The sequence below is a fragment of the Sinohyriopsis cumingii genome, chromosome 5, assembly GCF_028554795.1.
Source record: "Sinohyriopsis cumingii isolate HCF-2022 chromosome 5, ASM2855479v2, whole genome shotgun sequence".
NCBI lineage: Eukaryota > Metazoa > Mollusca > Bivalvia > Unionida > Unionidae > Sinohyriopsis > Sinohyriopsis cumingii.
The window spans coordinates 117,864,025-117,878,109 of record NC_142965.1 but is presented as its reverse complement, the minus strand read 5'-3'; the positions used below and the strand labels follow the sequence as shown (position 1 = coordinate 117,878,109).

The 14,085-nt window shown below is 37.7% G+C and overlaps 1 protein-coding gene across 2 annotated transcripts in view; it reads right to left on the bottom strand.

Moving 5' to 3' along the window:
* LOC149800055 (uncharacterized) overlaps nucleotides 1–14,085 on the bottom strand; it is a 323,160-nt gene that overhangs the window by 111,659 nt on the left and 197,416 nt on the right. For both annotated transcript variants that reach the window (XM_089959611.1, XM_089959612.1), the window contains exons 17-18: nucleotides 7,612–7,818; nucleotides 7,163–7,193 (exon numbers count right to left, since the gene is read on the bottom strand). In XM_089959611.1, the coding sequence (XP_089815737.1) occupies nucleotides 7,163–7,193; nucleotides 7,612–7,818 (238 nt within the window). The remainder of the gene's footprint in view (nucleotides 1–7,162; nucleotides 7,194–7,611; nucleotides 7,819–14,085) is intronic.

Here is a 14,085-nt window from a genome sequence, read left to right as displayed (position 1 = left end):
AGTAAATCCGATTACGACGCATTCCACAAGGAAGTTAAGAGTATAACACCAAAAAAAGGAAAAGGATACCCTTTTGGTAAAGAATCCTATGGCGTTACCTGTCCTAATAGTGTTCTCAGTGATATATCACGGCTGGAAGTACTAATCGGAGGAAAACGAGCCGGAAATAACTCTACGGAAATAATCAATGAGGCCGCTGATATTTGCAAGCGGTTATTTGCAGGCGGTATTATGGACATTAATGTATATCGAACGCTCATAGACGAACTCGTGGATGATTAATTGGAAAACTGGTGTTTTTAATAAGGATGATCATACACTACAACCATGATAAACCAGTACTCGTCTACGTGGTAAACTCGCGATTGCCTATTTACCGCGCGTACTATGGAGATGGTCTCGGTAGCACCATTGCGGGGTTATTTACAAGAATGGCTCCAAAAGTAGCGCCGTTAGCCAAACAATTAGGAATGAAGGCTATTGATGTTATTCGTGATAAGGGTATTAGTGCCATTGGAGATGTTGCCGGAAGGGCGTTTTCAGCCGCGCGGGACAAACTAATGTCATTGGTGAAATTCAGGAGAAAAAAACAGAAACCACCGGTAATGCCATCAACGACAGTGATGCCTGCAAATGTCAGTAAAGTAATAAATAACGCCGTGGAAGAAAAATTAGAGTCGTTGGCGACGACTTCGCCATCCGCCGATGCGGCAACCAACGCGCTCATGAACGCGATAGCGGGGAGTGGATTAAATTCAAAGAATTTACGACGAAAAAATCGCAATTGAAAACATCAACATGATAAATAATAGAATGTTTGCGCGTACCGCTGATCCCGCGTTTGATATGGACGCCCCAGTGCGCAGGGATGATTCTGTCCGTGATTATCAATATTATTCTTATTATGCAGCGCAACCTGACCTACGATCGCGAATTGAACTTCAAGTCCAAGATACCAGTAAATATTTTTTGCCGTGTGAAGCGTTTATCGAAATCGAGGGAGAACTCGTGACAAATGCCGCCGATAATGCACCATACGCAGATGACCATCGTGTTCGAGTTGGCTTCGTCAACAACGGTATCATGGCGTTATTTGAGAGCGCCAGATATCTTATTGACGGGCGAGAAATTGAATCAATAGAACGCGAGGTTGATGTTGCAACAACGATAATTGGGTTGGCGAGATACTCGGATGATTATACAAGATCGGCGGGCCCATCTATGATGTTTTCGAAGGACACCACCAATAACGCTGACCATTTTCAGTACGTTAACTTGCTGACACCACGAAATACCGCAGTTGACCAGGATGAAGCAGCTAACCCAGACCGCAGAGCAAAACCAGGTGACAATTTCACTGTTATAAAAAGCACCAACAATGATTTCAATCTAGGATTCGCAACACGAGTAGGAATGTTGCAAGGACCACGCCGAAAGTTTTCATGCGCGATTCCACTCCATCACATATTTGGATTCTGCAGAAATGTCAGAAAAGTTGTCTATGGGGCTAAGCATACAATCGCGCTGACGCGAAGGGGCGATGATAACAATGCAATATGGCATGCTGCTGGTGTCGCCGCCGGTAAAGTCATTTTAACTAAAATGGCATTGTGGATGCCGGTGCTGACTCCATCAGTTACCACGGAAGCACGATTGTTAGCATTTATGGAACAGGGAGGGAAATCGCTGTTGAGTTGGCTAGCGGTAACAACTGATGCTAAAGAGGATAACGTCGCCGATACGTTTACATGGCACCTGGCGTCAAAACAGGGTGTTTCAGCCCCGCGTCATATATTCATAGCGCTGCAGAATAGGAATCGATTGGGTAGTCAAGAACACAGCCATATGATATTTGATCAATTAGGAGTCAGGGATGTTTCGCTGAGAATAAACGGACAACAGGAACCATCCGAGGATATACAGCTTAATTACGGCGACAACCATATCGCACGTGTGTATCATCGATTGCTGTCATATATGGGTCGTGATCAAAACGTCGACACTGGTTTGCAAATATCACAACTTGATTTTAAAAACCTGTATCCGATTTATTACTTTTCGTTGGAACATCTTGATTTAACGAGACAATCCGTCGTTGATATACACTTCCGAGCTCGTATAGCCCCGGGTGGTGTTAATTATAGAGCGGTTGCTGTCATTCTCAGCGATAAATCAATGCTGTTGGAAGGCGTTGGTGGACGAATGAGAATCGTTGATGCACCAGTGGAAAACATGTAATTGAAAACACAAACGCGTTTACAATAAAATGTCGTATAGTGTCGTCAGTGTAGAGTTGACTGATGGTCAAGTCAAGAAATTACGATCAAAGTCGGCTAAACAATGCGGAACCACAATAACGCTGAAGCCGTCACAGATGGCGGGTGGTAATCATAAGATATCGTTGACGGCGCGTCAAATAAAACATTTCAATGATGCGATGAAGAATAAAAAGGGTGTTCAAATAGATTTTTCGGCCGCAGCAATTAAAAACATGGAAAAGACCGGTGGGATATTTCCGCTGTTAGCTGCGATTCCGGCATTAATTGCCGCGGCCGCACCAGCAGTGGCTAAGGCGGCGGCGTTAGGAGCCGTTGGTACCGCGGCGGGGATGGCATTGAAGAAGGCAACCGGGAAAGGCTACAAAAAAAAACGACCCGTAGCCGGAAAGGGTCTAAGACTACCGGGAACCCCGTATTCATGGTATTCGGGAAAGGGTCTAAGACTACCGGGAACCGTTTATTAACGCAGGAGTCAATGACTCCTGAGTCAATGACTCCCATGTCTAATTTTGATTTAATAGACGCCGCAAACGCGTTAGCGATAAAAAACTTCAGAGGTGTTTTTATGAGGGATCAATTACCGGCGGCCCCAAGGAATACTGAAACCGGTATAATTAACCTCGATGGGTCCTCCGGAGCGGGAACTCATTGGGTTGCATACGCGATTGATCCGCGTGCGATCGTCTATTTTGATTCATACGGGTTAGCCCCGCCGAAAGAGTTTATGCGGTATATCCGGGCGTGTTCAGCCCCGGCGTGTTCAGCCCGGGTTTTTTATTCCACGCTGCCAACACAGCAGTTAAGTGACCCACCGATATGCGGCCGTGAGGTATTGAACGTACTCGCGGCGATTTCATCATCGCGAAAACCACCTCATGTGGTTGTAAACGAATACACTAGTGGGGTCGTAGAGGCCCGGCGGGTTAATTAGAAACATCGTTTTTTTCTACAATAACGATGATTGATATTTGGGGACGACCGGTTTCGGCGCTGAAAGAATCCACGGAAACGGCCGCCGCCGACATAAAAAAACTAATTGAGGATGAAATCGCTGATATGTTAAATTTAATCAGTGTTGACCCAGGCGAAATAGTTGTATTTCAAGACCGCCAGGGTAAATTGAAATCCGGTAATGTGTCACTGAATGATGTTTTAACACGACAGCGTGATGCCGCCGAGGACACTATCGCGTTATATACCGGCGACGGACGACTCAAACCGGGTGAACATATATCGGCGGTAACATTAGTCAAAGACGGTTTTATAAGGTTGGATAGATCGGTGACCGAACTTGACGCGCAGGTGAAAAAATCTGTCACCGAGGTGAAAAAATCTATCACCGATATACAACTCACTACCGCTAGTTTTTTCGGGACCCCGGCGGTAACCGAACCAAATCTTGCAGCAATAATGGGTGCTATTTTGGATTTTGCAACGCTGTCGGGCCAATTTGTCTCGTTACGGAAAAATGTTAACAGGATCGATGACAACTTTGATAAATTCTTTGGTAAAAAAAATACCAGACCGGATGAGATTACAACAACTATAAATGATATCACTGCGTATGGACAGGAAATAAAAACAATCAAACTTGATGTTGCAGAGAACAGAAATGGTGTAGTAGTACATGAGCGGGAAATAGAAATAATCGGCGCTAATGTTGCAAGGATCATAAATAATGTAGACTCGCATGGACGGAAAATAGAAACAATCAAAACTGATGTTACAACGATCATAAATAATATGGACACGCATACACAAGAAATAGGAATAATCAAAACTGATATTGAAGCGAACAAAAAGAGTGTAGACGCGCATACACAGGAAATAGGAACAATCAAAACTGATGTTGAAGCGAACAAAAAGGGTGTGGACGCGCATACACAGGAAATAGGAACAATCAAAACCGATATTGAAGCGAACAAAAAAAATGTAGACACGTATTGGCGGGGAATAGGATTAATCAAAACTGATGTTGCAGCGAACAAAAAAGGTATAGACGTGCATACATATGAAATAGGAACAATCAAACTTGATGTTGCAGCGAACAAAAAAAGTATGACCGAGAATACACGGGAAATAGAAACAATCAAAACTAATGTTGCAACGAACAAGAATAATATAGACGCGAATTTGCGGAGAATAGAAATAATCAAAACTGATGTTGAAGCGATTAAAGACGGACTACCGAGAATAACAGAGCAACTCGAAACTAATATTGAAGCGAACAAAAAAAATGTAGACGCGTATGGAGGGGAAATAAAAACAATCAAAACTGATGTTGAAGCGATTAAGGACAGACTACCTAGAATGACAGAGCAACTCGAAAAAATGAAAACACCTCATGGGATCATCGGCAGTGGCGTATACACGGTTCAATACGGATCATTCGATTGGACTCCTACGCGTAATGCAATAGATGTCACCGCAATTGTTAAGGGTATTTATCGATTGACATTGATCTCGGCGATGCAGTTCAGTATATCATCGCCGAGTTCATCCGGGTTTAACAATACAATATCAACAATCATCGACAAGGATACAATCGAACGGTTTATAATTAAAGCCGTTGATAGAAATCTAGCCGGGGCAAACATTACATGGTATGTGGAATTTGTAGCGAATCTAAGTAATTAAAAACACTAGTTCTTTTAAAATAAAAATGACCACCAAGGAAATTGAATCAGAGGTATCACCGACGTCACATCAATATCGATTCGATACCGCAAAAGAATTCTCCGCGAACTTGAAAACGCTTTCCGAACAATACCGTGCAAAAATAAAAAAATACCGCCGAAAAATAACCGCCATCGACGCGGTCGTGTACTCGGTGTCGGGTATAGTGGCCGGTACCGGTGTTATTTTATCCACGGTGACCACGATAGCCCCGATCGCTGTTCCAATCGCTGTCTCCGCGATGACAACAGTTGCTGGAGTCGCCAACGCAATCACTAGGAAGATATCATCGTGTTTTCAGAAAAAACTCAACGAGTATACAGTAAAACATCAAATAGTATCCGACGCATACTCGAAATTATCCGGGTTGATCTCGTTATCGATTGATAATTTGTTCGTATCCGATGTTGAATTCTCCACGATGGTCCAGTTATATAGCTCCGCGATGTCAAAAATCGAGGATTTTCAACTGGAAGCCGAAACCACCTGGTTGTTGAAATTAGACACTAAAGACAACAAATAATAATAATGTCGCTGAACCCCGAAGGGTTTCAATTACTTCAGCGGATCGCGGAGAACACCACTCCGGTACAAACAAATATGATATCAATAACGTCAACGAAACCCGAATTCAGTGTGAACTTCCCGTCGCCGGTTCCAGTGAAGGAAATAGCGCTGGCAAAATTGCGAGTATATCACAGTTGGCCTAATATTCGAGCGGACGCATTTAACGGACAACAACCTAATAACTCGCTGGTTATTGCACGGAAAAATAAACCCGATGGGACCCCAGACTGGGAGGAGGTTACAATACCAACTGGGTCATACCAAATAGAGCAAATCAATAAGGAATTTCAACGCAGAATAAAATCGATCACAGGAAAGGAATCAAAAATCGCTATTACGGTTCATGAACCGACGTTATCATCGACGATTGAAATAAGCACACCGGGGTATATGGTTGATATTTATAACAGTTCAATAAGAACCATACTAGGATGGCCTAAGAATCCACCCGCGGATTTGCACACAAATATGCAATCGTATCATGAGATTAATCCCAGTTATCTGAATGATTTGTCTATTATAAGAAACACGTTATTACCCAGCGAGTTTATATTTCAAGACAGGAATACCATGCAATGGTTTTTTCCGTATAAGAAAACTCCTGAATTGTCAGCCAAGGTCACAGTTCGTTTAGATGATATCACTGGTGCGTTTGCCGAGATTAATCGTAATTACCAATCACAACTAGAACAGCTACGGAAAACAAAAGCACAAAAACACGTTGAGGTGTTAAATCAACTTATATCAGACATGGAATATATCAATGAACGAATCGTTAAAGTAATATCCGATAGCAGCGATGATAATAAACAAAAATTCCTAACCGGGTATAATATCACAGAAGCCGATTTACCCGATTTCAAGTTTCCAGGATACAACGCGCCAGAACTAAGAAAGTCTCTTAATGATTTTCTCAGTCCATCAACATATATCCTCAGACACGATAACGGGGATGATGGTATGCATATTGCTCCATACAACGTAAATATCGCATCGGTGATAGCAATCAATCTAGTGTGTGATGTTATCGAAGGGAGTTACCAGGTAGATACCAATCAATCAAATCAAGCTCAACAGGGATATATCCTTTATTCATTTTCACCAACAGCCCCTCCGGGATTTTTAATCGTTGAGAATCCGATTAATCCGGTCTATATGCGATGCCATGATCGGTTTTTAACGAGAATTAATTTTAAACTCACCGATCAGTCAAATAACCTAATTGATCTACAGGAGGAGGAGTTAGTGATCACTCTGTTTGTAAGATCATTGTAAATAACTTCTTAGCAGCAGAGGGGGCAATGACATCGACGCGGTCGTCGACGTGCTTACCGGACGCTGACGACGCTGGGAATCGGCGCGCAGAAGGTGTTAATTAAACCAAATGACGACGCGACGATCCCCCAACGACGTCGTCGTTTTTTTTTTACCAGGCGCTGACGACACTAGATCGTTGAGTTGCAGAAAGTAATAATTAAGCCAAATAACGATTGGACAAAATGTCCGATTCGCCCCCTCTGCTGCTGGCTTCTCACTACTAGATTATTAACACCATAATATAAAATCCAGATATAAAGGTTCGAACATTAGATTTTATGTATCATATTCAATTAATTTGAATATAAAAAATAGAAACATACCTCTTCTGGAGATTAATTCTTCTTCAACAATCTGACATAAAAATGAGCCACAAAATTATAATTGCATTTGATACTTCCAGATACGAATAGGAAGGTATACTATAAAAATGTCAAAATAATGCCCAATGACTTTGGTACATTTTCCATGATGTAAAGGTTTGAGAAAGAAAAAAATCTATACAGCTTATTTATGTATGGCAATACAAATACAAATACAGTCATTTATGTTTAAAAACTATTGAGATTTCTGCCTTTTGTTAGTGTCATTAGAAAGATGAAGAAATAATTTAGGCATCTTGAAAGAGTGCCACAGTGTATGCATTCGACTGCAAAAGACAAATCCTTAGTGCAGTTCAAGAGATGCAAGAATGTATTCAGCTTAATATCAGTTATGTTAACAGATAACAAATTGAATCTCTTAGAATTTAAATAGTTTTAGCACTGTTCACCTTTCTCAGCTTTTTCCATTCTAAGGTGCCTTGGTCAACATGGATGTAGCTCGTTGAAATACTGTAGAAGAGCTTTTGAAAAGAAAAAGAATCGAATATCCCCTTGAAATAATATCCAAAACTTGCTGCGAAACATTCTTCTTGAACCAGAAAGAGAATGGATCTCATCTTGAGCTTGTCAGCCATTATAAAACATCTGTGTATTTCCTGAAATAAAACAAAAGCAAGGTAGTTAATTAAGTATTTTATTTAGATGTGAAATATCCATCAGTTTATAATTGTTTCAAATCAAGGAAAGAGTATTAAGTTAAATCAGTCATGTCTGGAAGATTTATATTATACATTATATGTATGAAATATTTAGAGCAGCAAAGAAAACTGGATTATTATCTCACATGTTTATGCCGCATTTATAAAAAATGTTAATCTGGTTGAAGATATATGACGCTCTAGGTTCCTACAATAAAAAACATCTCCCTATTTCACCCTGTGTTTTCAAAGACAATACAGAGCTATGTGTTTTCATTGCTCTGAGTGAACGGATATATTTCATTAAGTGGGTGGAAAACTCATTTCAACAACTGGCGATGCCATTTGTAAAGCAGAATAAATTTGATGATTTCTTACTGTATTCCATACCATGTTAACGGTTTATTGTGTATACTTTGTTGTGGTTTGTTAAGATCACATTGAGAATATAAGTAGTAACATAATTTTCCATCCCAATTCAAGTTACAACATCGTTTTAAAAAAATCAGAAAACAATGTATTTGCACATTGTTGGATCTAAACCAGACTGCTCTGCATGCAAAGCTGCCATGTTTACCACTACTAGACCACGTAAGGATGTTAAAATATTTATAACATTGCTTGGTCATAATGTTAGCAATGTTTTGTGATGGGCAATACAAATAATTTATCGTATTTCACTGCAGTGAATGATCAAACTTTTTTCCCTCTGAGATTCTAGATTGGCACCAGTTTTAATTGGTTTTTACTTGCCCCGAAAAAAGTGTTATCAACTTACTAAGGATGATTTTAAATAAAAATGATACAATCTAATTATACAAGCATCTTATAACACAACCATATCTAACCTTGGAGGAATCTGACACTTTTATTGAATTATTTATCCTATTTTAATACATAACGTCAAATGCAGTAAATAAATAATAAAGATATAAAATAATTGTGCTCGTTGGTTGGATTTTATTAGATTTGTTGAAGAGACAATTATGTACTTTGTCGGTGAATTGAGTTCTTTTTCTAACAAACTTCTTCCCTATAAACAAATCAGGTAAAACATGTACTTTATCGGTGAATTGAGTTCTTTTTCATACAAACTTCTTCCCTATAAACAAATCAGGTAAAACAAGTTGACAACCACAGTCTGATCACAAGAAAACAAGCATACTCATTTCCAATACCATGATAATAAACTTTTAACTACAAAACAAAGCAGGTTCTTAACCGCGAACACTTTGAAACTGTTTTGTATGCAAGATCATCATCTGTAACACTATAATGTAGTCATTCAGATTTGTGATGTCAAATATAATTATCTGGTATTTACTTCCAAAAGCAAAGACTTGGAAAACATAAACAATAAACACGTTTCCTCAAGTCTGTGGAACTAAAAATTGTGTTTGCAATTCCCAGTTTTTACAGATCATTTGGATATGCGGTAGCATATTAGACATAACAAGAGAATGTGAGTATCATTCAACATAAACAAATGTAAAACCTTACAGTTTTGCACGTTATATTTTGTTTCATTCTGAACAATATGCAACCTAAAACTTTATATACCGAACTAGTGTGTCATCTTTCATGCGACTGGTAATGTTATTTTGGTCTGCTTATGACACACGACATAAATATATGCATTCTAATTAAGATTGTTTTATGAAATACATCTATTTTATAATCAAAATTGTGATATACTATTAATATATTTCAGGTGAATTTAGTCCATATTTTAACATATTGTTATATTTCATGGGCAATAGTAAACCATGTGATGAATGGCCAAATGTGTAATGTTCACTTTAAAATGCAAATGCATGAGCTAACGAGAATGATATGCTATGTGTGCCACTGTTCTCTTAGCTTTTAATAGACTGTTGAAAAGTGGAAGCCTTTTCATTCATCATATTAAGATCTACATATCATTCCATCGTATTTATTATCATTAATATGGCTTATTTTCTTTTCTTACATTTATGACAATAATTAACCAATGTGTATTCTCTCAGATTTTAACTGTATATTGTGATAATTAGAAGGGCGTTTATTTAAAAAATACTAACATTATATATATGAGACTTTATAACAGTCACACTGTTCCATAGTCACAACACTTCCTTAATTCGTTCGGACTAATGCCGTGTTTCATGCATTCACAACTTTGCTTTTGAACCCCAATTTGTGTCAGTACTTAAATGTACTCAACTATTAAACTATTATGTCCATAAATTTCATACCTGCTTCCTACGGTGCATACATGGAGCCGCAAGGGGCTGATATGAGGTATATAGATACACTGATAACCGAAACTTGACAATTCTGATCCTGAGGATTATATGATAGAATACAGGTGTCAGACACTCTTCATAACCTTACAAACACCCCTAAGTCTCTCTTCCTGAGGTATTCCTATGGAACAAATTCAGAGTTAGGCTGGTGCAGTGTGCTGTACAGGATTTGCCCCCATTATGCCAAAGATTATTTTATATGGACAATAAACCGTTTACTGAACCTAAGCATTGTGTGCTATTTAAATAGTAATTTAACTGATTAAATATAGTTTAAGTAATACACAGTGCATCATGCCCAGGTCACTTGTTAGTCCCCTCTTTGTCTACTATGTATTCTCTGCCCATACATGATGTCATTGCAGCCAGTATATGTTAATAAGCTAGTAACTCAGTTTAGATATGTTGTCATGTTGAACCAATCAGATGACTGAGTTGAAGTATGTGATCAAACATTGCCAGTTGTTTGAGGCTAGCAGCACACAGCAGCTAGGATGCCTGTAGAGATGTGTACATTTCAGTGTCGACGATGTATTTAACTTAAAATTGTCTGCAGAAAAAAGCACATGTAGTTCTTAAAGTTATATGACAGGTCCAACAACATGAGTGTTCCAAGTGAATTTCAGTGGTGTTCTGAATAAATTCTGATCATCATTGTGGGTGCTGATGTGCCATATGTCTTAAATTTTAGCGTGCGTGATTAGGATTTGTAACGTAGCTTTGACAATTATTCCGTCATATGTCTACGCTGTCTGCAGTGTGGCAGTTTATAGTGATGTCTGGCACTGGGGCATCATGCTGCAGACATGTAGCATGATGTCCAACCCAGTCACATTATCCTGACACCAGGCCGACCAGTCCTAACAATAACCTCTTAATGCTGAGTGCCTCAAGAGGCAGCTGTATGTACCATTTTGGTAAGTCTTTGGTATGACTCAGCCGGGGTTCAAACCCACGACCTCCCATGTCCGAGGCAGACGCTCCAACCACTAGGCCACCGGAGCGGTCCTTAAATGTGATGATATTCCAATATTTTTCATGTATCACAATGATTTAATCCAAAATGTTATGGAATTAATTTGTAACAGTTCCAAATAATTTTTTATCAACACGTCAATGAGCACCTTGTAGTTTCAGTGAATAACGTAAATAAACAAATCATCTCAAATTATAACTAAACACAACTAAATGTCTGATTCCACTAAACATATGATAAAATATGAATAAATAATTACGATGTAAACTACTTTACATACACACCCATTTTATGTATGTTGCAATAACTTTTTCTGAAAAAAATAATCCATCATCTTCATGGAAAATTACCTACAGATGCACACAAGATTCTTTTCTTGAATCGTCCAAGATTACAATCAATGATGTCTAGAACTTAAACCTAAGTAAACATGTTTTAAAACAACTGATATCAATGAGATATCACACAATACAAATCAAATAAACATAACTGATATTATTTTAACATTTATTCATAAAATATATTACATGGCAGCCTCTCTGATAGAAGGGTGCTTCTGACATGGCACAGATAAATAGTAACGATCATCTCAGATGGCAAGTGAGAATTTGACCAAGTTTGTTGCATCAATAAAAATTTGAACCTCATTCAAGCATTAAACAGCTGTATGAAATAAATGAACACTTTAGTTTTAGTATTTTAAATTTATAAAACATTTGCTTTGAAAAAGTTTATAATGGTTGTTGAGAATAAGATTTCTCATATTTTGGTTATGTTTTATATTTCTATCATACTCACATAGATAAATCTTTCCTCGTACAATTACAAATGTCAGCAATGATTGAGATATTTGACCATAATCATTGCACCATTTTAAATGAGCCACACCATCAATAACATAATAATTGTGTCAATATGCATGTACAATTGAGATAAGGTTCAATCAAAGGCATCATGGGAGCATCAAAACATTTCTTTGCAAAACTGCAGAAGTGCATCCTATAAATATCAGAGAAAGTCACATCATTACAGTCTCTTTCTATTATTTCGATCTGATAATCTTTTTGGCACAGCAGTTCTAAGAATCATGTTGAGTCTTTCCTTGCAATTAGAGATAACTTCATGAGATCGTGTCGTTAGCAGTGAACTATTGAATACAGTAAATAGTTAATGGTCACAGTTTGCATTAAAATTGTTTTCACTGACACTAAACGCAACCAAGAATTGCATTCTGTGTTATCATCACTGACATCAAATGAGGACATTTATTATGCAAATCATGTAAGATCCTTATTTATGTGTGCACAATCCGTAATCATTTTGAATTACCTTCTTCGTGTAATGGATAGTTTCCCAACATGTCTTTGTTGAATTCATTGATGTATACATTATGCATATATAATAGACGCTGCCTCATTTATTCAACATACATGTGCTAGTTTCGTGAGCCATGTTGCAATATCATGTGAGGTTTGTCCCAATGTTATAGTAGATGAAATACATCAATGTAGTTACCATATAACCCAAATTGGATTAATTCGTGATTCAAACATAAATATATTTCTCAGTCCTACCCAGCTCCATTTTAAAATGATAGAAGCAAGTAAGATACCAAATATATCGGTAAGTTCCAGATTATGGATTTACTTCCACTTTCCTGTAAGCAAAATGATTTTTGTACAACAACTGACCATTGCATTACAGTAGTAGTTTATTGTCACTGTCAGTCTGCCATGTTTCTTTAAGGGAACTGTGTTAATTATGATGTCTTTGTTATAAATATACTGAGACAGTGATATAATGCATCTGACTGCATTGCACTGTACAAGGTAAAATGGGTTTAGATGATGTAATAGGAGAAATCTTAAATTCTAAGAAGACTTGTGCCTGTTTAAAACATATATAATCGATGCTGCCTCATTTATTCAACATACATTTGCTAGTCTCGTGAGCGATGTCACAATATCACATGATGTTTTGTCCCAATGTCATAGTAGACGAAATATATAAATGTTGTTACCATATAACCATAACTGGATTATTTCGTGATTAAAACTTAGATAAATATCTTAGTCTGACCTAGCTCAATTTTAAAATGAAAGAAGCAGTTAAGATACCAAATGTATCAGCAAGTCCCAGATTCTGGATTTACTTCCACCTTTCTGTAAACAAAATTATTTTTGTACAACATTTTACCATTGCATCACGGTAGTAATTTGTTATCCCTCTCATTATGCCATGTTTCTATATTGGAACCGTGTTGACTGTGATGTCTTCGTTATAAATATGCTGAGACAGTGATATAATCCATCTGGTTATGTTGCACTGTACAAGGCAAAATTGGTATAGATGATGTAGTATGTAATAGGAGAATTCTCAAATTCTAGGAAGACTTGTACTTGTTTAAACATAAGAAAATCATTCAGTTGGTCCATAAAGTGTATCTGTCAAACTAAATATTGATGAATTGAATGACAATCCTTCTGATAGTCTAGGCTACAAAATAAATCAATGACATTTCATTCCGATAAATAACATTCCTCTTTTTGAGACAACACTCTTCTTTGTATAGGAACCATGGATACAAACAACTTCTAAATGTGAAGATATGTATATAAGGTATAAATCTTGAATTATCTTGAAATGGTAAGATCCACAAAAGTAACCAAGTACAAATGCTTTCAACGTCTTGATGGAGTATCATAGAGTGTTACAAAGCACAGCTCTGGAAATTGGCTCATTAATGTAATGCAGAGTACATATGTAGAGCTCACTCTGAAAATCTGCTTCGCAGACGATTTAAATGTTTATTAATTTAACGGTTCATGTTTGCTTTATTACTTGTCTTTCTAGTCCAGAAAAAGAATTGGCATTTTAATGTAGTTAGCTTGCTAATAATTATAGCAAACGGTTTATTTCTCCATGCAAATTTACTATTAAAAACAAACTTACTTCGATTTATAT